Below are 25477 nucleotides of genomic sequence, written 5' to 3' on the forward strand. Positions count from 1 at the left end.
ATACCGTATGAGGTACAACTATTTACTTAATTGGTTGATGTATTAGATCTTAGGAATTCATAGGTTCGACTCTCTTGTCTTTATCTTACACCTTAATGTATCCCAAAAGTAATTTTAAATTTCTAGTCCAAGCTCTGCCATATAATAAGGCTTTAGCGTAGCGGTGAATAAAGATGGTCAATTGATTACACATTGAAGTTTTGATCCCTAAAGAAGCAATTCATGAGCACTTTTCAAAAAGTAATAAATGTATTGATTTCTTCACTCATAACCAACACGGACTATACGGTTGGTTTTAACTTTTAATATTGAGATCACACATTTTAAACACGTTTAAGGCTTTGTACGTTTGTTACGTGGCAGCTACATGGACATATCAACAAGCATCCGTGTTTCTCAAGTAGTCAAGTGGTCCTTTTTACCCGGTTGCGTTAGCGTTGTAAACGGATCGGATTCAAATTCGAATTCGAATTCGAATTCGAATTCGATATCTCCGATTATTCCCTTTTTCTGGTTTTTAAACCATGTCAGTGTTTTAAATGTCCTCAACCCAAAAAGTTAAAAAGAGACCAAAAGGGAAAGGACCAAGTATTCCAAGCATCTTAAGTCTCACATTTCTCAAAATAAATCATATTAGAGCGATTTATCATGATGGAATGTATATTTTATTGAATCATATGAAATTTGACTCAATTCTAGATATGTAATATATGAAATACATATGTATGAAGTCAAGGGGGTGACTCATTTTAGCCACTTTTTAGTAACCATCGGATACGAATCATTGAATCTAAGCCATTGATATGAGCTCATGAGTTAAATCATACAATATACCTTTAACTAAACATGTATAGAGTAATGAGCATGTTTAAAAATACATGTATAACCAATATAAATATTATTTAATTTTGACATACTAAAACTAATACAAATACCATAATAGGAAAATACAATACAACATAAGGAAAAAAGAAAAAAAAAGAAATCCAAATTAATACAGACATTCATGAGCGGGATTGTTTTGAAATTTCTTAATGGTAACTTGGAACGTAACAAAGATCATCGTTGGAGAGAATTAACTTAGAATGGTGGCGCGATGGAGAATAAAGGAACTATTGCTAGGGTAGAGATTATTGGTGGAGAGGGAGATTGTTGAAGAAGGCGAAGAGTATTGCCAGAGAAATTGTTCTTCTTCTCTCGACTAATCTTAAAAAGATTGGCAGAGAAGAAATCAAAACATTTGTCAAAGACGGTGATCATTGACATAGAGGGAGATTGTTGCCAAAGTGGAAGAATATTGTTGGAGAAGTTATTTGTCCTATTATTTTGACTAACCCAAGGTATTGGTATTCTATAGCGGTGGATTTATATAATAGTAAATCTCTCTCTCTCTCTCTCTCTCAACCCCACTAAATGTCGTCCCCAAACTATGTTTCTCTCTCCTTCCCTTTGTTTCTCATCACAACAATCCCTCATCCTCTCCTCCCTGTCCAATACCTGCAAGTCCTACATCTATTTCTATCCCCCTCTCCTCTCCCTCTGTTAAACCCTTCCAGCCTCTAATTCTCTCTATGATGGAAATACATTGCAAGATTAAGCTATGAATTCGCAAGTTGATTGTCCCCTCTCTATGTTTATCTCTCTTTTGAACATATTTTTGTATCCTCACATAAACCATGAAAATAAAACTAAGCATTTAGGTTTGTTAGTTAAATTAGGATGGGGATTTTTTACAAATCCTTCCTTCATACGGGCCCAAATTTGTAAACAGTAAATACTATGGTTTAGAATGGTATTTTCATCCTTTTACCTTTGTTTAAAAATGTGGTGTGTTGGAGGTTGAGAAATGAAAACAATATTTCCATTTTCTCTAGTCCATGGATTCTGGATATTGATAACTTCAACTTGCCTTAAAACTTGGTTTTTCATCCATATAATCCTATTAAAACTATTAATTTGATAGTATCATATGTATACAATTCAAAATCTATATTTTCTCCTCATAGTACTAATTCTCAATCTGTGGTTGATAATGTAAGGATGTATCTATGTTGATCAATTTTGGTCTTTTGATACTCCGAGGTTTTTCATCTGTGGATCGATTGATTATTATATTTTATGGTAGCTATGATCAGCAATCAACATAGGTTGGTTGGTCATTGTATTCCCTTACAAGTCTCAGTTACTAATGCATTATATGAATTATAGATGTGAAGTGAGCGCACAAATCTACAGAATGGGAGGAACTTGACAAGGACTACAAGATGCCAAAAGGGCAGAAGAGGAGTCTTTCAAAGAGGGTAGTGATGATGAAAGCGAAGATTGAAGTGAGAGTCAAATGTGTACAATGTATGTACAAGGATTAAGTGAGATCCAATTAATGAGAAGTTAGTGTTGAGAGAATGAGAGGAGAGAGAAGGACATACTAAGCTGCTTGGGTGTTGGTGTTAGGATTTTTATCTGGGATTAACTAATACCGATTGATCCATTGGGCCCAAGCAATTATAGACCCACTTTGATTAAGAAACTCCTAACCCATTCCATTGTGGGAATGAATTAGAATTTTAGGGATTCTATTATGACTAGAAGCTAAAGGTCTCTGCAGCCGTTACTTTAACACCTTTAAGGTTTTGGAAGCACGGATTCCCCCATAGAAATAGTGCATGTGAGAATATTCCAAGGGTGAAAGACTACAGAAGATCTTAGCGGCTTAGACTCCATTGTGTAGTTCTTTGTTACAATCTTCATAGGACTAATTTTCAAGCACATGGGAGAGAGTTACGTGATCAATACTTATGGGACTTCTAAACTTACACACATGTATTTTTCTACTCCAATTGATTATCATGTATGGAGTAAATCTATATATTTGTATGTTCTTGGTTTAGTGATTGCACCCATAGTTTATCTTTTATGATTGGTTTATGATTATTGTATTTGTTAAACAATGGAGTTATTTATATGATTCTATGATAAAGAATCCATAATAATTGGTCTCAGAGCCAACCCTTATGGTGTTAGAATCAAGAAAAAACAAAGAAAAAAAATTTGATTTTGTATAGGGTTTGGATCCCAAATCATGGAAATCATAATTTTACCATCACTTAAAGGTTCTGGATCGAAAAACTTTATTCACGAAAGTTGTATAGAATGAGAAGATGGTCGTGATGGTATACACACATCACCAGAAACCTCTGGATGCACAGGCATGTGCCATCAAAAATTGACTATCGAAGGAGAGAGAAATTATTTTTTTATTAAAAAAAAACTACGACGACGAGTCATCATCAGGTCAACTCAATAGGGTGTTCGAGTTAACCCGGAGGTGCAGTTGGTCAACCCATGGCCAATTATGTTTGACATGGTCAAAGGTTGACCGTGTCATTGACCATTCGACCCGAAGATCCGACTTTTGACCCAGATACCCTACTCAAAGACCCTGGGTTGGACCCGAATTCCCGACCCAAAGACCCAGATTTTGACCCAAAACTAATATGTCCTAACCGAATTAGACCGCTTGGCAGAACAGGTTGGTTTGGGCAAACCAGATTGATTTTGATCCATTTTTTTTACAACTTCAAATGGCTCGTACAGAAAAACGATGAAGAATTTTTCATTCTGATTTTTTACGTTGAGTCCAGTTTTTCGTGCTCTTCATTTTGATATATGATGAGCCTAGTTTTGATCAATTTTTATTTTTATTTTGTGTAAGTTACAAGTATGGGTGTTTTATGATTCTTCATAATTTTTCAATTAATTGGAAGAAATAAAAGAAAATCAACCCATACATTACTTGCATATCAGAATATGAACTTGTTTATTATTGGTAATGATAGTTCATGCTTTTGTTTATAAATATTTTTTTTATTCATGCTTAAACAATCCCACTTTTAGCTGTCGAAATGAATTTTTAGACTATTGCAGTAAGATTTGATAGAATCCACCAAAGTGGTAAAGTTCAATCTTATTGTAATAGAATACAAATCAAATGTCTTATTTGTTTGAAAAGACAGAGAATAATAGTTGGTAGCAAAGTTGCTAATGTTCACCCAAATGTGACATTATCAAAGAGAAGTTAGAGTTAAAGCAAGTGAAAAACAGAATAGGGATTTCTCAACCTAGAAGATGTTGTTCATCCAAAGATTACGGTAGTTTTTTGAAAGTTAGAAGAAGTCTCGCAATAATAACGAAAACTTGAGTGGACTAGTATGTTTCAGACCCAAAGGTCAGGAATATAGTTCCGGTTGACATTCTTGAAGTAATTGATAATTGAGCATTTTAATGTTTATTTTGTTAATAGTTACATACTTGTTCTTTTACATGTAAATTGATATTTAGTTCATATTTAAATAACCCACAAATTTAAGCTGCCAAATATAATTGTAAACTATTGTAGTGGAATGGATGGTACCCACCAAAGTGGTAAAATCTAAGATTACTGTAATAGGTTTGCAACTGAAAGGTTTTGCCTTATTTTCGAAGACATAGAAAATTATTGGCAGGAATTAGGTAATGCTTTCCCAAAGGTGATATTATCAAAGATAAGCATAAATGCAAGTGTACTCTAGGTAGATCTTAACCTAGAAGTTGTTATTCATCCAAAAGTGGCAGTAACTTTCGAAGTTGAAGAACTCCCACAATCATTGTAGTTTTTGAGTAGACCAGTGCATTCTAGACTCAAAGATTGAGAATGTAGTTTGGTTGACAATCTGGTTACGTTTAATAGTTAGTGATGTAATATTGGTTTTAATTTTATTGATATGCATTAATTATATATGGAATGGATTATTCAACCTTGAGTTGAACCATTAAACTGAATGTCTTTAAAAGTGGCTTGAGAATATGGAGATCTATATATACCTCAAAGACCTAGTTTTCTATACTAAAAAAACCAAATCAATAGTTTGGTATTACGCTTTTAAAGCAAAGATTTTTTACCCTAAAAGGTATTGGACAATTGATCAATGGTAATAGGGTGGATGAGTGTTTCATGATTATGACAATAGGTTATAGGTTTATTTAATGTGTTATTTTTGTATTCTGATTGGATCAATTCGGATTGATTGGGTTGGATTAGTATCGGTTTTGATCAATCCAATACCAAGTTCTCAAACACTGCCATTGTTCTTTCAAAACCTATTTATGACCATTAATTGATAAAAATGTTTGGTTTTCTTTTGTTTTTTGGCTTATGTGAACAAGTTTATATGTATGTCACATTTAACGAATTGTATTCTCCAATAAATTGATTAATTTATGACTGGTCAAACCAAGTGGGAGGATAGAATTATGGACCTTAAACTGTTTTATGTGATTCGACCAATGAGAGGATAAATTCGGTATACTAGGTTACTAGTGGGAGAATAAATTTAGTGTCATATATTATTTTTCATGCAAAAGAACTATTTTGAGTTTTGCATTGATTTATTATTGTCATGATATTGAAAATTTATTTATGAGTGAAATATATAGTAAATTCATATTCATGTCATTTTGTACTTGTATGTTTTGTTTGAAACACCCGATGATGGATAAATATGTTAGAATTAAACTAGGTTTGAGCTTTCACACATTTTATGCTGCACAATATATTTTTGGGAAGCTATGAAATGATTGGGTGGAATCCACCAAAGTGACGCAACCTATTCTTTCATAGTTTTTTCAAGCGCAGTAAATTGGTGATATTTGCCCAAAGGTGATGTCACCTAAGTTAAAGAAAATACATATATGGAAAGGACTATAACCTAGAGGCGTCTAAGCCCATAGGTGACAAAAATAATTGTATTTTCGCAGTAAATTTAGATTTGCAAGAAGACCAGTGCATTCTTAGCCTAAATGATAGAATGTAGTTACGGTTGTCACTCTTGTGTAGTTTATTTGCTAGTTGAACATATTACATTTTTCAGCCCAATTATTTGGTGTGCATGTTTTATACCTGAAATTTTTAGGTTACTTGATCTGGTTTTAGCTCTCAAGAAACCCAAATAGGTGTTGTTGCTGATCAAAGCACAATTGAAGGGAAATAAGAATAATTTTGTTACCCTATTAAGTTTATAATGATTTTAAAGTAATTTTAGAATGATTTTATCTTAAATCCTATTCTCTAAATTATTTATGTACATATATACTTCATTTCTTTGTGTTGTCCCTAGTTGTGTAAGAAACACATTAAAGCATATACTTCTGTACATATATTCATCTCAAATGTGAAAAACATGATAGGAATGAGTAAAACCCACTAAAGTGGTACATTCAATTCAATTGTGTGTTTTTCAAGATAAATGTGACATTTTTCCAAAGATGATGTCACCCAAGTTTATCGACAAAGTGCTCAAGAACCATGTTTTCTGACATTAGTGTTATTGAGATTTTTTTATATGCTTAGTTAGTGGGAGTTTTATGATCTCATTTAACCAAAGATATCATGGTGGTAAAAGCTAAAGTTTAAAGGTTGTGTCTGCTAAGGTTCATTGGCAGTGCTTAGTCAAAATAATTGACGATAAGTCAAGGTAATTGACGGTATTTCGTCAAGATTCGTGATGTATGGTAGTATTTAGCCAAAGTTTATGATTTATGATGGTATTTAACATAAATCCATGGTAGTGGTGATGAATGACAGGCGGTTTGTTAAAGTTTGTGATTTATGGTGGTATTTAACCTAAATCCATAGAAGTGATGGTTAGCCATGGCGGTATGCCAAAGTAAGATATTAATTTAAGAAAATGGCGGTTTGCCTAAGTGTTGATTAATATCAAAGTTTACTACCTATGAGGTTGTCAAGGTAGACAAATCTTTAGATTATGAAAGGACCTATAAGGAAATGTATATTTCATGTGATCACAAGTATAATATCAATTCTTTATTTGTATGTTTCCAGGCAATTTGGATTGATAGTTTTCTATTATTTGTAACATTAGATAGTTATAAGTCGTATATTGAGGTGTATTTTCTACTGTTGTTCAATAGTAGAGATTATTGATTGAATCAAAGTTTATTCGAATGGTGTTCATGTTATAACCCGGCAGTCACTGAGAGGGGGGTGAATCAGTGAGTCCAATTCCGATCCCTAAAAATCTGTCTGATGTCTAGCCAAGAAAAACCTGATATACATGTCCCTGTTTGCATACAGCTTAGCCTCTCATAGGCAATTCCAAGTGTGCACACCCATTCCACATTTCACGTACTTCAATATAAAATGCAAACAACAAGCACCCACAACACAGGGTTTTTACGAGATTCGATAATTTACCTACATCCCTGGAGTAGTGCCTATAAAGGCTTCGTACCTACTCAATACACTACTTTTAACTACACCCATAGTCGGGAGCACCCACACCTAATTTTCTCAAGCCGAAGCTGAGATGGCACTCGCAGTGCCGGTACAATGTGTAGCACCCACTCTCAGTGCTTAGCACTACTAAGCATTCGATAAAGAATACAGTAAATTTGGGCTTATATCAATGTCCTACAGTCAAGCTCTGCCAAGCAAATACATCCACAACTAGCTAGCATGTTTACAGTTCATTCACAACTAACCTAGCAAGTATACATTCATCCACAACTAACCCTAACATACATACAAGCATATAATGTAAATCAAAGGTTAGAGAATCTCACAACCGATTGCCTAGGATGACTGAAAACTTGTACTGACAAGTTTGATGCTTACACCTTCTCTCCTTGACTTCTTACTCTTCAAAGCAAACACATCCTTGCTTTCTTCTCTTCCTCCTTGGCTTTGAATTAATGTATCATTAACACACCTCAACCACCTCTTTTACCTCCTTTAATGGCCTAAAAACATTTATCATCAAGTATTCATGTTCATTCAAGGATCAACAAAGAGGGGGGAATTTCTCTTACCAAAACCGTAACCTTCTTTCACTCAAAATTCATTTTTCTTTCTTCCATAGTGTAGGGCTTGAAAAAACGAAGAAGTAGCAACTTGGTTCACCCATATCTGAGTTAAAATGAGGGAGATATGACCATTTGAAGTTAGAGTAATGAGATAGCCTGAAATGGAATCTTCGTAGGGGTGGCATAGGCTACACCGGCGGCACGCGCAGCAGGGGCGCAAATCTGGCCGTAGATCTTATCAAAGAGTATCTAATAATATGAGCCATCGAATTCCCATAACGGATGTGAACATGAACCGTAGATCTAGGATCATATGATGTCATGATGACATAGGCGGTCAACGTTGCGTCAGCAGTCAGAAATGTTGTCGACATCCTATTGGTTAAATCGACATGATTCATGGAGGATTGTTGGCTATGCCTCATAAAGCATAGGTTGCTCCCAGCCTTTGGATTGAGATCTTCAGAACGGGTTTGAATCAGATTTCATGAGATCATGAGAAACATCATCTATCTATGCCACCTTTTGCATGTGCGTAACACCGTAGTAACTTTGCTCCTGTGTAGTGTCAGCATATGGTTCTTGATACATCTACCCAATGGAAAATCTCGTGCAAGCATATTAAGCGTCTGATCCAACACCAATTCATGAGCACTCTTAGATGGGAATCAAGCCTACGTGGTCGAATCTGGACCATCCATTTCACTTCCCTTTATTTCTCTTTATTACAATCAAGCCCCTGCCTTCATATATTTCAGTGCTAAACACACCTTATCAACTAAGATCTTAAGAATATCAAAATTACACAAAAGACCTTCAAATTTCAAAAATAAATTCCGAAAATTCCACCCAACAGCGAGATCAACTAATGAATTTTTTGGTTTGGATTTTCGAACCGGCTTCACGGAAATACTTATAACTTTTTCATATGATATCCGATCGAGATGAAACAAAGTGCATTGGAACCGTGACTGGACGCTCTATGACTTTATAGAAGATCCGATCATCTGACTTAGAAATGTAAAAGACCAAAATGCCCCTAGAACTTTTCAATGATGCATTTTTCTTATACGGAATCAGAACACAATGAAATCAGAACCATTGGAAAGATTGGATTTTTTCATATCGTTACATGGAGAACACTTCCTTTAAAAAAAATTTCTTCAATACCGAAATTGCCATCGACTACCACAAATGTCGTAACTTTTTCATACAGTATTGGAATGTGACGAAATCAGATGCACTGGACTAGATAAATTACAATCTATATTTTTCATGAAAAAATAATCTTCCAAAAATGTCATTTTTACTATTGAAAATGCCCCCGAGCGTAAATAGATCAATTTTATCAGTTTTGACCCAGAAATCCGGACCACATACTAAGGATGTATCAAACCATTCCATGCATACCAAGCAGCTCTGTTATATCATCGGTGACACTGGACACTGCCATGTCATCATTTTCATCTACATCACCCAAACTGGCCATGTCATTGCCGCCACGTCGCCGGGTTGCCAATAGGGACGACCATAAAATAACAGTTCAGTCTTGGTATTATTTGACTAGGTGTCAATGGAAAGACATCAGTATCAGTGTAGCCCAAGTGGGAGATAGTTAGGATTTTTATGTAGGCTTAACTGATACCGATTGATCCATTAGGCTCAAGCCATTATAGACCCACTCTGATTAGGAAACTCCTAGCCCAATCCATTGTGAGAATGAATTAGGGTTTTAGGGATTCTATTATAAATAGAAGCTAAAGGTCCCTGCAGTCATTACTTTAACACCTTCATGGTTTTGGAAGCATGGACTTCCCCATAGGAATAGTGCATATGAGAGTATTCCAAGGGTGAAAGGCTGCAGAAAATCATAGTGGCTTGGACTCCATTGTATAGTTTTTTGTTACAATCTTTATAGGACTAATCTTCAAGCACATGAGAGAGAGTTACGTGATCAATACTTATGGGACTTCTAAACTTACATATAGGTATTCTTCTACTCCAATTGATTATCATGTATGGGGTCAATATATATGTTTGTGTGTTATTGGTTTAGGGACTGCACCCATGGTTCATCTTTTATGATTGATTTATGATTCTTGTATTCTAACATCAATGGGGTTATTCATATGATTATATGGTAAAGAATCCCTAACAGTTGGTATCAAATCACAAGGTTGTACTGTTTCTCTTCTATTGATTCTTAAGATTGGATATCACTCCAGGTTGCTGAACACTTTCCCTGGAGTGTAATATGACCCATATTCAAACTGACGTCCCCTATACGTCCGCTCTCTCTTCCCAAAGAGGTGAGGATGATCTTGAGATCGAAACCAATTGCTCTCATAATATGGTATAGGAAGAGAGAGGGAGAGAGAGAGGGGGGGGGTGAGAGAAAAATAAAAGGGGGAGGGAACTTGTAGGGATAGGGGTGAGGAGGTCCCTCACATATCAAATTTAACTTCTTATAGCTTATATTTGAAAGGTATTCCTCCCACACGAACATGTTCAACTTCTAGAGATTGGGGGGGTGTTGAATCAGAGAGAGATAGAGGGGTGATGAGACTCATATGGAAGAGGATGCGGGAAGAGAGAGAAGAAGAAGAACAACAACATACAAAATGTGTGTGTGTGTGTGTGTGTGTGAGAGAGAGAGAGAGAGAGAGAGAGAACTGCTTCGGCAATATTCTTCCCCTCCAGTAATAATCTCCCTCTGAGAGTAACAACTGCTTCGTCAATCTTCTTCCCCTTTAGTAATAAACTCCCTCTTTGGCTACATTTTTTATTTATTCTACAACAACAAACCATGTCCAAGAAGCTCAATCTTATTTATAGTTTTCTAGTTTATATTTACATATGGGCTGTACTATATGTCTAAATGAAGGTATATTATATTATTTTACACATGGATATTATTTCAATGTCATAGATTTAATGAGTATGATATGAAAGATCCAAAAAAAGTCTGAAGGGATTCTTCTCCCCTACAAACGAATGAAAACAACTTTTGCCAATTGAATACGGAGGAGAAAAGGTATTTGATAAATTCAAATACGTATATAGAGCTTGATGTGCTACCCAAAAAACCTATTATAATCTTTTTTTCACCCTTGTGATTTATTAATGCAGTTTTGTTTGATTTTTATGAAAAAGAAGTAACAATTTTCCCTTTTTTTTTTTAGATAAAAGAAAAGGAAACTTGACTAAACAAAAACATCTTAACATTGGTGTCCACTTCTTGAGACAATTTATCTATCCTAGCCAAGGTGGCAAGCCTAGTAACTACAAATATTAGATATGAATCCTAAAAAAAAAAAAAAAAAAAAAAAAAAAAAATTGAACTTGATATGATCGTATCCAACGGAAATCTATGGATGTACCAGGATGGCAGAGTGATCATATTCAAATAGAATAAACTAAAAGAGGAAATGATATACCTAAAATGACTATAGGAGAAAGTGGTAAGAAAATATATGCAGAATCTAGGGCTCAACCCAAGTACAACTGCATATAGAGCTGTTTGAAGGACGAAGACCTGAATGACCGACCTCTTTTAGGGGGATGTTCCGAGATAGTGCTTTGACTTTTGTGTTTTACCTCTTTTTATTACTTTTAATTCTTACTATTCTTTTATTATCTTTTATTGCCATTTTTCCTCTTACTAGTGTTGCTTTGCTGCTATCGGAACCATGAAGCCAGGCCCATTTATTATGATTCTTGTTGACGAATCGAAACACTCCCACAATCATTATTTCTAGTTCCCTTGGGTCAACTAAAAGCAAAGAGTAGCATCATTGGTCCACACTTCTATCTGATTGAATCTTGCATTTCCTTGCATTGGGAAAATCTGAACCGTCAGGGAAACCGGTTCTTTCAAACATTTATAACCAGCTGCATAACTCGGAATCAAAGCAAACGAACCAAAGGGACCAGTAACCATGGACCGGGTTTTAAAAGACGATATGGTTCATCCTGCTGCGAGGCTGCGAGTCTTTTCTGAAGGAGAAGAACGATTAGTCTGTAACTTGCGGAAGCATGGGGGAGGAGTTGGGTTCGAGTTCAACAGCCATCGGCTCTTCCAACATAGGGTTTCAGGTAAGAAACCGTATCTGCTCCGTTTGTTTAGGGTTTTTTGCTTACAAAGTTTCTTTTTTAAATCTTTGACGGTGAGGAGGGCGGAGGGTGACTTTTCTTTTCCCAATTGTTCTGAATCTTCTGGATTTTGCAGCTTTTGAAGAAGTGTGGATGGAAAGAAGGAACTGGTCTTGGTGTTGCAGAGCAGGTTCGTATTTTGAATTTTATCTTTAGAATTCTATTTTTCTCCTACTAATGATTTATTCATTTACTTTGTCTCTGTAATTCCCGTTGTTTTTTTATTGTCTTTGTAATGGTGAATTTCTTCAATATATATATATATATATATATATTTTTTTTTTTTGGGGGGTGGGGGATTTGATGGCTTTGCCTTTGTGCATATAGGCGATGAATATCGTGGATGAGGAGATCTCTCACTATTTTTAATGGGTGTGTTGACGAATTGATTTCACCTCTCTCACAAACTTGTACAAGTTTGAGTCTGCATGTTTAGTTATAGATTAGTGTCTAAGCGTGGTTCAGCCCGAAAAGACAAGGAGCAGGTACTCTGTTATTTTGTTATTTTCCTTCCTGTGATCTTCTCTATCATCACCAGAGATGGAATGGTATCAAATGATTAAGTTGTAGGATTAGTTAATATTTAGAAGTTCAAATGTCACTTATATCATACTCAGTTTCCGTTGACTTGAAACTTCAACCACGTATCCCTTTACCTTTTTTGACAACACTGAACCCTAGTTATGCCTACCCTAGCATGTACCATATGTTTGTGCCCTAGTTTTGTCCAACCCTAGCACATGTAATATCTCTGTATTTGTTGCTTGTAAAAAGTCTATCTTGTTGCCTCCCCCAGTAGATACTTTTCCTTTAGGATCTGCCCTAGTATTGGGTTGTTATCCTTTAGGACAGAAGTTGGTGTTGGCATTAGGAGCTGGACTCGTCTCTTCATATGCAGAGATTGGAGGCAGTTCCTAAGGATGCATTTCTCTTCTCTCAACCTCGATAACTTCACATGTCCAATAAAATTCAATTTGGCAAAGCGTTGGTGATAGGTTAACTGGAAAACCTGCTCAGGCCCTACTAGAAGTATTAATAGAGTTGAGAGGTCAAATGGAAAACCTGCTTAGGCCCTACTGGAAGTATATAATAGAGTACATCCAGGCAGGACCTGAGCTAGGTTGTAGATCTGAAGACAAAGCTTGTCCAACAGATATGATTCAGGTTTAGTTCTGTAAACTTTTCTAAAATTGGTTTCGATTTTTCAATTTTGTAGCAGCGTTCAGATTTTGGTGAGACATCAATAATGGTGACTGGATAAGACGCAATAATGGTGGTGCCAGTGCTAATTTGAAAGGGGAATAAAGGAATGGTAAAGTAGATGATCGCAAACTGACTGGTCTACAGTACTATACATGTTTAAAATAGATTGTAATTTGATCTTTTGAAAAGATTAAATTATTAAAACTGATGGAGATGTTCTTCCATCAATAGTACCATAAGCCAATAAAAGATACTTATGCTTCATGTTTACCTTGGGTTACTTTTACTTGTATATTCTTTGTTATGTGACCTGCTTCTTCACAATAATGAGCTCCTTTGTATCTTGCATACTTAAATATGCTCTATACTGCTTCCATAAAAAAATGGTGTGGATCTTAACTACGCATTGATCAATCCTGTAGTCTGATTATTGGCTGCCTCTTGTGCAGTTGTAGAGTACTGTTGTCAGTATTAGATATGTATTGAGCCACTGGGTCTGAACTTTACATTCAGTTTCATTCTGTTACCAGTCTCATCTTTGGCATGGAAACTTCCAATTCTTCTACCAATGCAGGATAGCATAGATGAGATTATCCTATCGCTTATCTGTTAATCTTCAACCAAAAATCTGTCTGCTTTAAATTGTTAGAACTCCTAACATGGGCTATGTCTATGATACCAATTTTGATGTGGATTAGGCTTTCAATCACAAGAAAAACCGTGTTTCAATGATATGAAATAAGGTAAAGGGAATATATGTGTGAAGATCCTTTAGATCCTGCATATCCTCAACCATAGTTGCCTGCCATTTTGAGTGTGCACTCGCTTCCTGCTAGGTATGGGGAATAGACTAAGGATAGAGAAAACACAAAATTATAGTAGGATGTCAAAAGTGAGTCATAGGAAACATTTTTAGCAATGGGATGTAAAGTGCAAGACCTTACAATAGCAATAGGTAACTCAAGAGGAGGATCAACAAAAGGGGAAAGAAAATTACCTGCGTGCAAGGAGACGAGATCAAGCTTGAGAGGAGACAACTGATGTGTTAGGGTAGGTACTGGAAGAGTAGTGGCCTGATTCTGCTCTCTATGATTATAAACACACATCTCTGATTGTGGCGCTGAAGTAGGAGTGTCAATCTCCCCCTGAAACAGAACACCAGCTGACATAGGTGAGTTCAAGAGGCGGCACATCTTCCACAATGGAAGGATACTCCCCTGAAGAGGTGTTGCGAGATAGTAAGATACAGATTCATGAAAGAGCACATCTATTATCACAAACCAACGTCGAGTTGGTGGATGAAAGCATCAATAGCCTTTTTGAGTAGGGGCATAACCCAGGAAAATACACCGGTTACCTTGAGGATAAAAAAATCTCCCATGAGGATGATGATCTTGAGCATAACAAACACCACCGATTACCTTGAGAGGAACAAGAAAGGTAACAGAATTCTGGAGAAGATCCAGAGGAGAGCGGAAGGTGAGAACCTGAGAAGGCATTCGGTTGAACATAAAGGTGGCAATGAGAACCGCGTCACTCCAATATTGAGGAGGAACATGCATTTCAAACATAAGAGAGCGGACTATCTCACTGAGGTGGCAATTCTTCCGCTCAACAACACCATTTTGAGTCGGAGTATCAACAACTAATTTGATGAATCATCCCATTGGCAGAGGTAGGCCTGAAAGAACCCTTCGAATTATTCACGACCATTGTCATTGCGAAGGATCTTAATGGTAGCACCAAACTGAGTCTGAACTATTTGGTGAAACTGCTTAAAGCAATGGAAGGTCTCACCCTTGGTTCGCATCATGTATGCCTGAGTAGTCCGAGAATGACAGTTAATAAAAGAGACAAACCATCGATAACCATTGACAGACACATAGTGGGATGGACCCCAAGTATCAAAATGTATCAAAGAAAAATGAGTGGCACTTTTATTTCTAGAAACATTATACATGATTCGAGTTTGTTTGGCTAATAAACATTCCTCACAAAAAAACTAACTAAAAGTACAATGCTTAAAAGAAGGAAAAAAAACATAGCTAATATTCCCAATAGAGGTTGTCCTTCTCGATGATGCCATTGTAGTAACTCAGAGATGAGCGGGACATAGAAGATGTCTGAAGGGCCTGACCAGAGACTAACGCCGAGCCATCATCAAGCAGATACAGACCACCACACACCTTACCAGAGCCAATCACTGAAAAATAGAATCACAGGGGAAAAATGTGACTTTGTAATTAAGGCTGGAAGTAAGGCTACTAATGGACAAAAGGTTAGTAGGAAAGGAGGGAACATGCAATATAGTGGAAAGGGATAAAGAAGGGGTACAATTAACAGATTCCTTTCCCAAAATAGTGGAATTTATTCCGTTAGCCAACTACCTTACCATTACGAGGACATGTAGTGTACTGAGAGAAAAGAGACAAGCATCCTGTCATATGATTGGAAGCCCTGGAGTCTATAATCTAAGGAGTAGAAAAAACAAATATAGTGTGTCAACAAAAGCAAATACCTGACCCAGAAGGGGTGGGGTGAGCAGAGCTCGTAGTGGCAGGTATAGGAGAGTCCGGATGTGTCAGAAGGCACCGGAGGCCAATAAGTTCATTAGAAGATAGCGAGATAGCTGTGATGCTCAGAGTCAGAATCTGGATCCTCATTATGGTTGGCTTGTCTAGGATACCAGCACGGTTCCCTCGCCCTTTGCTAGATGCGTTAGCAGGACGTCCATGAAGCTTCCAGTAATGCTCCTTGGTGTGATGCTTCTTCCCACAGTAATCACACTTCACTGGAACTCTGGGAGAGGGCCCACCAGACCGTGGGGTTACACTGAAAGGCTGAGTACCAGAAGCAAGTGCAGATCTCTTAGTGGGAGTGGCAGTAGTCTGTGAAAGCATAGTGGAATGACTCATGTCCTCAAGTTGGATCACAACATAGGCTTGATCCATGGTAGGAAAGGGAGCACGGCTCAAAACCTGGGACTGCAGTTGATCAAACTCCACCTTCAGTCTTGCTAGGAAGTTATAGATTCTGATATTGTCATCTCGTTTATAAAAGTTGGTGACATCAGCGGGAGTGGTAGACACAGACTCCTCATAAAAGTCTAGCTCAGTCCATAGTGTACGCAACTCATAATAAAACTTTGCCAATGTAAGCGTTCCCTACCTTAAGTTACGAACTTGAGGGCGTAGTTTGAAGACCTGGGCATTTTTTCCCATGCACAGCAGTGTCGAAGAGGAGATATCCACGAGACAGATGTGGCTGCATGGAGTTGATGAGGAAGGCCATAACCAAAGAGTTGGCACACTCCCACTTGTCAATATCAGGGCCTGCAGTTGGATGCTTCATTGTGCCAGTAAGGTACCCCGTAGTAGCCACTAGACTTGATGGAGATGCAAATAGATCGAGACCACATAAGGTAGTTTGTGCCATAAAGCTTGATAGCACAAGGCGGGACGGTACGTAGAGTTGCGGTGTCTTCGCCACTAGAAGGAGAAAAACTAGTAGACATGGATGCCTCAAAGGGGCTATGCAAATAGAAGAGACACTCGCCAGAGATAGAGAAAGCACCAAAAAACCAGAAAAGGCTAAAAAATAAAAAATCAATAAAATGTGAAAAGCCTGAGAGATCGATTTTGGGGATAGCTCTGGAACAGAGATTTGAAATGGGAAAGTGGCTAGTACATACTACTACAAGGATAAGGAGCACCAACCAGAACAAACTTCAAGACGATTAGAGCATCAAGCTGGGAAAAAGCACCGTGGAAAAGAAAAAGTCATTTTCAAGGGGAAAAAGACCCTAAAAAAATCAATAGAAAAGGATTTTGGTCTGTTAGATCATTGTGGAAGAGACTCTAAGAGCCCAGGGGAGAGGATGGACGCAGGCTAGTGACTGTCTTGGTGGTTTAAGGAGCTCCCACCTAGAGAGAGAAGCAGATGAATAGAGATGGAGGGAGGCACAGATGGAGGGATGCGTTGGGAGAGGGAAAATGAGAAAGAGAGAAAGAGAGAAAGAGAGAAAGAGAGAAGGAGATTGAGAAGAAGGAGAGCTCTTAGGGTTTTGGATCCTATTGCTCTGATACCATGGTGGATGGGGTAGTGACTTGTTTCAAATATGACACCAGTCCTCTTTATTTATAATAACGGAGAGAAAGTTCTAGAGAATTACAAAGACCATTAAATCCCTTAGGGTCCGTTTGGCAACTGACACTTATTCTAAAACCCATTATTACAACATGATGTGACTTAGGGTTTTAAAGCCCTAATTAGGTCGTTATGGGCCCACATAGGTGATAAAACCTCAAGTAAAGTGAACAGTAGCAATTTTATAATTTTCAGAACTATATGGACCCTTTTTGGGTGAGGGAAACAGAATCTGGATCAAACAGTAATTAATTCGAAGAGCCAATCTGGAAATTCAGAACTTGATTTGGGGTGAAATGTAACAGAACTCAGGAAAGTTGTCCTTTTAAATAAATACCAGAATTTCCTGTCCACGAATGTAATTAAAGAAGAATTTTTTCTCCTTTTTGACAGCAGCAAGCCGTGACAGAGCTAGACCTCTTCAGTTCGATCAAGAGATCAAACCACAGCCAAATTACACGAAATTCCAGATTTGGGTTGCTAACCCACAGCCCTTTGAATCCCAACCAACAATCGCTCGAATAAGCAATCCGAAAATTAATTAAAAAAATTTCTGAAATAGAACCTGGCAGAAGTTCAGAGTGTGCCGTGGTTGCAGGCTCTTATCTTATAGAAGCAGCGGACTTAGGAGGCAAGGACTTAGGGTTTGGGTCGCTTAAGGTAGGGCAACTAAGCCAAAAATCTTAGGGCAAATGAGACTGATATGATGGGTCTGCAGATTTTCTTCTCAGCTTCAATAACATTGCCCAACAGGGAAGAGCCAGTAAATGCAAGGAATCCAACAATAAAGGAGAGAAATACAGGAGGAATAACAAATCGAAAAAAGAGGAAGAAGGAAGAAGGATGTCTGTAAGATCACACCTAAAAGGAGAAATGTTTCTGGAGTTGAACAGAGAAAAATAGAAATCCAGTCATCTAACAGCATATGGAACTCATAAAAACTTCACTCAATCCATTCTATCGATTGCATGATCCTTTTTCTCCAATTAGCTCTATTCAGAGCCATACTTGTTACTAGTCCTAAGCTATGCATGTCTTTCCCCACCACTTCTCATAGAGTCATTTTAGGCCTATCCCAGGCTCTTTTAGCTCATTCAATTCGAATCAAAGTTCCCCCCCTCCATACTGGTTTTCTCTAAGTCCTCCGTTGCACATGTCCTTGCCACCTCAAGTGACGTTCTTACAACTTATCATGTATTGGGGCCACTTCTAGATTAGCTCTAATATGTTCATTCCTTATTTTATCTTTTGAGGTTTTACCACTCATCCATCTCAGCATCCTCATTTCAGCTACATTGTTTATATATTGTTTCTTCACTGCCCAACATTCAGCTTTATTCATCATTAATTGATGGCATCAGGTTGATTTTCTGAGTCTTCGTGGATATTATTGCGTTCAATAACTGATGGTATTCTCTGTTCCTATATCTACTCATTACCCGAGACTGTGTTGGATAATTTTCTCAGTTTTTGCCCTATTCTGTGACCTTTGGCTAGGGTATTCCTAGTCGGTTTTACTATGTATTTTGTGTGGTATTATTGGTACTGTTGTGGGGTCTGATAGTAAATTCAGGGACTATTTAGGAGTATTACTTGTGGGGTTATAAGGTTGTTCCAAGACCCGTAGAAGAACCTACAGTTATTAACCATTTGTGTATTTTTTGAAGATCCTACTAGGGTGGGGTAGTTTTTCTATCTAGCCATACATTAGTTCTAGCTTCCTTGGTAAGTATGTTGAGTACGTTATGCTTTCCAAGACAGAGAAAGTCAAAACTCTAGCACATCAAGAATTATGTTTTTTTACTTGGTATTAGAACTCATCAATGCTAATTGTTAGGAGTGAAAGAAGGATTTGAAACAGTTTCAAACCAGCCAATGGAAACACAAATAAGTGAAGAACATCATATCGCCATCATAGATTTAGTAATGCAATACCAAAATTGTGTTGGTTGGAAGGGTTGGGTTGGACCAAGATTGGACCAGTTTGTAGTTCATCTATGAGTCATAGAGTTCAGTTATGGTTTATTTAAGGAACCAGAAAGTGGAGTTATTTGGGGATTTCGATTCCAAGGGTTCCTAGATCTTGGAATCTTATTAGACAACTCGTGGTGCCCAAGGGGGTTTTAGCTACTGCTTTGCGCATAGAGATTTCTAGTCTCTCCTTAAAAGCAGCTCGTGGGACTAAACAAATTAGGAACCATATCAACATATCTCATAAGCCGCTGGTTGATTAGGATCAATTTCCTTGTCAGTTTGGGTTATCTTTTTATTTATTATTGGGTGTCCTAGTTAATTCTAACTCCTCCAATTAGGCTGTCGATGGGAGGAGGTTTTCCTTTGTAGTTTAAGTTTTTTTCTTTATTATTTAATTCCAGAAAAAATCACGATTAAGTGCAAATACAGTTTTTTAAATATGTAAGGCTTATTAGCCATCACCACAATTTGAATGAATGGAATACTATTTGGTTGGTTTTGTCTCTATCCTCTCTCCCCTCCTTCCCCATCGATTTCCTCTCCCCTCTCTTCTCCCTTATTCTCTTCTTTCCCACCATGAGCAGATCTTCCCTTTTCCAATCTTCGCCATGTCGTCATGGAATTTAGATGTCATCTTGTACTTATTTAGCAGCTAAGATTGGAATGGATCTTTGCGCATGCTTTATAATATTAGTAGCTCGGTTGTCATATTGTCAGTGTGTCCGGCACTGAAGCCTTTGGCACAACTGTATTATGTGGATGGTTTTAGCACTGAGCAGCATTTTTTTTTTTGGGTGCAAACAGGGTATGTTGGAGCCACTGCAAGCAAATGTAAAGAAGAACAAACGTGGTCTGGGTGCTGAGAAACCAAAGAAGAAAACATCACTACTCCCTGAAGATCATCCATCTGCAAAGAAAAGTGATAATGTGAGTTTAATTGGTCTCAATTTCCTAAGTTTAACGTTTGAACTTAGTGCAAGAAATTGTATTTACTGATTTTCATCTCTGTTCAACCCAAATGCTTAGGATAATTTGGTTATCAATCTCTACAAAAAATGCTGGTTTACAATCACTATTCAAGTTGATTCTCCCCTTCTCCCCCTACCCCCCCACCCCCCACCCCCCCAAAAAAAAAAAAATGTACAATTTATAAATCAAGTAGGTTTATCATCATGATGCATTCTTCTTTGATTATGATACTGCTTTAAAATTTTGGCTTTGGTTGGAAATTTTCTTGTGTTTTGGATCTTCATTCTTCAGTTTATGCACCGATATGTTCATAATGATAACAGATCCATTCTTATTCTTGTTCTCTTTCTTTGGGGGTGGGGGTGCGGGGAAGGTGTCTTAACCAGAAAGATATCCATTCTTGTAGGCCTTATGTCTATCTTGGATTCTAGAATATTTGGCAGCATGTTTGTTAGCAAGGGGCTGGCCTGATTCTTACACGAGTATATGCCATCTTTTTGATGATTGGTAAATGAATAAATCAATTCAGAAAAAAGATGTCTGGAAGGGGTGTCTATGAATATGTGTGAGACTTTGGATTAGAAATGACTGAGTATTGTTTCATTTTGTTCCTTAGTGCTTTGTCCATTATAGTTCGTTCTGCTCAAGTATGAGCCGCATTTAATGTTATTCTGTTATACGTTGGTTAATTTTTCCTTACTTTTATTTGAATTTTATACTCACATTTATTGTTGCATTCACATTGTATTTATTATATTAACATTTTCTGCCTTCACATTGTATTAAATAGCATTTTGTGCCTATCAATTCCATTGTTGTATACATCAGGAAAATTCACAATCTAGAAAGAAAACAAAAACAGCCTCCAAGAGGTTGAGAAAGATGTTGGAAGAAGAAAAATGCTTACAAGAGAAGGAATTTGAGAGGGCCTTCTTCAGGGAGTTCTGGCCAGATAATGTTTGAAGAATGAAGTCCTGTCATTTCTCTGTAATGCAGTTGGTTCCTTGTCATTATAGATTTTGTACAGGTATTTGAGCTTTCCTTATAATAATTTGTATTTTTATTCCCTAGTCATCTCTTTTGTTCTGGTATGTGACATTCTTTTGCCTCTACAGCCTCGTAAAAGAAGAGATGATTTAATTTTTTGTGGATTGACTTGGTCACTGCTTCATATTTCTTTTTCTCTTCAACATGATTGAACTCGACCTGATATGGGCATGACTGAGCTCTTCTCTTGGCATGCAAGTGGAAGAAAGGTGTAGGCTTAGATTTGTAGATAAATTGGGATTTAGTGCATTTATATCCCTTCTGTATGTAAAAGTACCCATTTAGATGGTTTTTCCCATTGTTTCACTGTATGTGGACAACATGTACAGGGACTGGCATATACAGTGTATCCAAATTGTGCATAGCTGTGAGCCTGTGACACAGGATGACTAAATCTTGCTGGGAATGTAAGTCAGAATTTCTATTTATTTTCTGATTTTTGGTGAGGTAGATGCTTAAGGACTTTACTTTTCTGGTTCCCATTGGGCTGAGATTCCTTGGTTGTATTGAAACGTAAAAGTTAAATAAATATGAGAAAATTACTTGCATCTCACAAGACTAAATTACTTAAGTTTGAAATAGAGATCTAGTAGCTTCTTTAATTTTGTGATGTTGGATAATCAATATAACTATATAAAATGCAGCCTATAAGCTACTACTTAGACCTTATAAGCATTATAGAATACATTGTGTGTGTATCTTCAAAGATCAACAGAGTATGTATGTTTACAATTGATACACAGAAAATTTCGAAAGTGTACTACTTTTGATTTTGAGTATGACTGATTTTTTCACATTTTTTATTAAGCAACCTTTGATCAATAATATATAGACTATCAGTGAAGACTTAATACAAGGGTTGAAATGTTGAATACATAGTGTTTCAGAACAAGGACAGAAGTGTTAACTAACAGAAGAGTTAAAATATTTAATCATCCAATTGTCAGATCTGAACTAAAATATGGTCAAGTGTAAAGGACTGATAAATATCAAGTGATATAAGATTCTTAAAATTATAATTCAGAAAATAGAATTGTCGAACTCCCTGGGGAGCCATTGAGGTTTGGTTGGTTGTCCAAGGGGAGAACCTTGGTCTAATGTCTCTAATTAGGCAGTTTTCGGAGACTGTTTATGCTTAAGCAAACAAGGGTGGGGGTTACTAGGTTCTTCCTATATGAGAGAGAGAGAGAGAGAGAGAGAGAGGTGAAACTTTGACCATGTCTTTTCTTCGATTTTCTTTAATGATGGAACTGTAACTGGTCTTTGCTCCTCTTCGCTTGTATCAGGATAGCATCAATATGAGGGGGTGTGAGATGGGCTGGATGGTTAATTGCAATGGAGAGGATCCAGATTTATTATTTTTATGGAGAAAGACTTGAAGTCAGTTCATGAAATTTTTTATTGTTTTCTTTTATTATTAATGCTTGAAGAAGAAAATGTCGAGCCCAAATGTAAGAACATGCATAGCCATTCTTCCATAGTTTAATTTGGGGAACCTCTTTCAATGGATAAGAATTCTATTTTTGTTAGATTATACATAAGTTATTGGGTCTCGGTGACTTATCCTACCAATTTTTTAGGTAGAAAATAGTTCTATTCAAATAAAATATATGAATTATACAAGATGAGAAGCTGAGGAGTTGCATTCCATCAAATTATTTTACATGTCATTGATAGGGCCATCCAATCTAAGGGATGGGCAAAACCATAGAAATTCCTAGTGATAATGTTGACAAAGCAACAAACAAAACATATGGAGAAAAGAGTGGCATTTACTTTTGTAACTATAGAAGCTTGTATATGCCAAGCATGTGGCATTTACTTTTTATAACTGAAAAGTAAAAAACATTTACTTTTGTAATTGCCAAGCATATGGCTTTTACTTTTGTAGTTCCAACTTTCCATATTGGTCATTTGAAATTTGTAATAATTCTGATATAGAGCAAATAAAAAATGATGGAGAAAAAAAATGCCATTTACTTTTGAAACTGATAAAAAAATGACATTTACTTTTGTAATTGTATGAGCTTTGTAACTGCCAAGCCAAGGATTTGGATTCTCTCCATAGGTCCCATAGACCATAGAGTGATCCCACGGGTGGGAGGACTCGGGCACACATTTCGAGGTCACCTTAGTTGTGAGATCATTCTATGGTCCAAGGGCTCTATGGAGAGGAATCCTATCCACCATGCAAAAGGCATTTACTTTTGGTCCCAAGTCCCAACTTTTCCTTACTAGCCGTTGGAGGCTGGAAGTTTGTAACTGACAAGCAAAGTATTTGGCCTGGAGAGTCTTCAGTCTTCCTTTCCACCTTATGAACAGTGAAGATGTTACTGTCTTCTTTTTCTCAAGATTCTTCCTCTTCATCATCATCTCGCCATCAAGGGTTTAGTCTTCTCTTGTCTTGGCATAGTGAATACACGTAAAATCAATGGACGACTAAGATTATTGTACTATTAGGTCTATGGTTAATATTGAACTATTGAGGATATCTTCACAGCACTACCGTCCATCCCGTTCTTCACAGTACTACTGCCAAGCTTTTGGAATTTACTTTTGGTCCCAACTTTCCAAGTGATCACTTTAAAACTGTCACAATTCTGACATGGAGCAAATAGAAAATAATTGAGAAAATAAATGCCATTTACTTTTGTAACTGATAAGAAAATGACATACTTTTGTAACTGATAAGAAAATGAAATTTATTTTTGCAACTATAAAAATTTGAAACTACCAAACAAACGACATTTGCTTTTGCTCCCTAACTTTTCTTTAGTGGCCGTTGGAGCCTAGAAGTTCGTAACTGACAAGTAAATGGATTTGGCCTAGAGAGTCTCCAATATTCCTTTCCACCTTGTTGAAGACGCAATCTTCTTTTTGCAAGATTCTTCCTCTTCTTCATCATCATCTTGCCATCACTGGTTCAGTCTTCTCTTGTCTTGGCATGGTGAATACATTTAAAATCAATGGATGGCTAGCATTATTCTATCATTAGATCTATGGTTAATATTAACTATGTGAGGATATCTTTCCAATACTACCGTCCACCCCATTTCAATAAAAAAAAAAAAAAATCTAGAAACAATTGTATAGTGAACGTTTAAACAGAGGTCCAACTGCAAAATTTATTATTCAATTGATTCATTCCTTCCCAAAAACAAAAGGATGGAATGGCTTATTACGAAAACATTGGAGATGATCAGGTCACTATTTTCTTAGTTTTCACAACCGCAGATGCACTTTTTGTTGATGCAATCCATCTTGCTTCATCTAAAGATTGTACATTTGCAGGCCTAATGAGACAGTCGCACTCATAATCACAGCATGCTGGATCTCCTCCTCCTGGGCACTCTCCTAGACAATCAGCGCGAGACCTACAATGTTCTTGGTGTTGTGACGTCGAGAATGGTGGACCTACAAAGTAGAAACAACAACTGTGTTACTTACATGGCGTATAAATAAGATCTAGAGAGAGAGAGAGAGAGAGCACATTCGCACTGTCCATCACAGCATGATGGTTGTTGGCACCCTCCGACCATGTTTTGACAATCGGCAGCAGAGCCACATTGCTGCTGAATTGTCAAGAATGGCAGACCTAAAAAGCAGCAACAACTATGTTAATTTAATTACATGGCGTATAGTAGAGAGAGAGAGAGAGTGAGAGAGAGACAGAGGGAGAGAGAACGAACCAGAAACAAAAACCAAGAGAATGACTAAGGTGGTGGACATGAGTGAAACTTTAGCCATGTCTTTTCTTCGATTTTCTGTAATGATGGAACTGTAAGTGGTCTTTGCTCCTCTTCGCTTGTATAAAGATGGCATCAATATGAGGGGTTGTGAAATGGATTAATCAGCATTTATTATAATTAACCATAATCTGTCAATCTTTTTGTATGGATCCTTGTACTCATTCTTGCTTGGAATCTCTATGAAGCTGACCCTTTAAGTTAAGATAAATTTTGAATATTGTTATTGTTGTCGTTGTGTAGAGAAAAACTTCAAATCAAATAAGGAAGATTTTTATTACATTCGTTTATTAAATAATGCTTGGAGGAGAAAATCTATAGGAGTGTTTTTTTTATTATTATTATTTCTTTTTCTTTTATTATTAATGCTTGAAGGATAAAAT

The 25477-nt window shown here is 36.9% G+C and overlaps 2 protein-coding genes across 6 annotated transcripts; one reads left to right on the top strand and one right to left on the bottom strand.

Annotated features, from left to right (window-relative positions):
- Nucleotides 1–11819: 11819 nt before the first annotated feature.
- Nucleotides 11820–22879, top strand: LOC122088172 (G patch domain and ankyrin repeat-containing protein 1 homolog). 5 transcript variants are annotated; one of them, XR_006143007.1, is made up of 6 exons: nucleotides 11820–11952; nucleotides 12086–12139; nucleotides 20137–20259; nucleotides 21130–21328; nucleotides 21678–21755; nucleotides 22635–22879. XR_006143007.1 is itself a non-coding variant. In XM_042657349.1 (4 exons), the coding sequence occupies exons 1-4, from the start codon at nucleotides 11893–11895 to the stop codon at nucleotides 21262–21264; spliced, it is 372 nt and encodes a 123-aa protein (XP_042513283.1). In that variant the 5' UTR covers nucleotides 11820–11892; the 3' UTR covers nucleotides 21265–21472. The 5 variants fall into 5 exon arrangements, 1 of the variants encoding a protein (XP_042513283.1); XR_006143005.1 differs by lacking the exon at nucleotides 21678–21755; XR_006143006.1 differs by lacking the exon at nucleotides 22635–22879 and having other exon boundaries at nucleotides 21678–21896.
- Nucleotides 22880–24447: 1568 nt separating this feature from the next.
- Nucleotides 24448–25198, bottom strand: LOC122090150. Its single transcript, XM_042659999.1, has 3 exons — nucleotides 25038–25198; nucleotides 24839–24943; nucleotides 24448–24762 (listed from the first exon to the last, which is right to left on the bottom strand). The coding sequence occupies exons 1-3, from the start codon at nucleotides 25168–25170 to the stop codon at nucleotides 24548–24550; spliced, it is 453 nt and encodes a 150-aa protein (XP_042515933.1). The 5' UTR covers nucleotides 25171–25198; the 3' UTR covers nucleotides 24448–24547.
- Nucleotides 25199–25477: the final 279 nt, after the last annotated feature.

The sequence above is a fragment of the Macadamia integrifolia genome, chromosome 9 (assembly GCF_013358625.1).
Source record: "Macadamia integrifolia cultivar HAES 741 chromosome 9, SCU_Mint_v3, whole genome shotgun sequence".
Lineage (NCBI taxonomy): Eukaryota > Viridiplantae > Streptophyta > Magnoliopsida > Proteales > Proteaceae > Macadamia > Macadamia integrifolia.

What these genes read in the sequence shown, in the direction of transcription:
- LOC122088172 (XM_042657349.1), top strand. Translation starts at nt 11,893, where the DNA reads ATGGGGGAGGAGTTGGGTTCGAGTTCAACAGCCATCGGCTCTTCCAAC. An exon ending in CTTCCAACATAGGGTTTCAG is followed by an intron (nt 11,953 to 12,085) that starts GTAAGAAACCGT and finishes TGGATTTTGCAG; the next exon opens with CTTTTGAAGAAGTGTGGATG. An exon ending in CTGCAAAGAAAAGTGATAAT is followed by an intron (nt 20,260 to 21,129) that starts GTGAGTTTAATT and finishes TGTATACATCAG; the next exon opens with GAAAATTCACAATCTAGAAA.
- LOC122090150 (XM_042659999.1), bottom strand. Translation starts at nt 25,170, where the DNA reads ATGCCATCTTTATACAAGCGAAGAGGAGCAAAGACCACTTACAGTTCC. An exon ending in TCTCTTGGTTTTTGTTTCTG is followed by an intron (nt 24,944 to 25,037) that starts GTTCGTTCTCTC and finishes GCTGCTTTTTAG; the next exon opens with GTCTGCCATTCTTGACAATT. An exon ending in CTGTGATGGACAGTGCGAAT is followed by an intron (nt 24,763 to 24,838) that starts GTGCTCTCTCTC and finishes TCTACTTTGTAG; the next exon opens with GTCCACCATTCTCGACGTCA.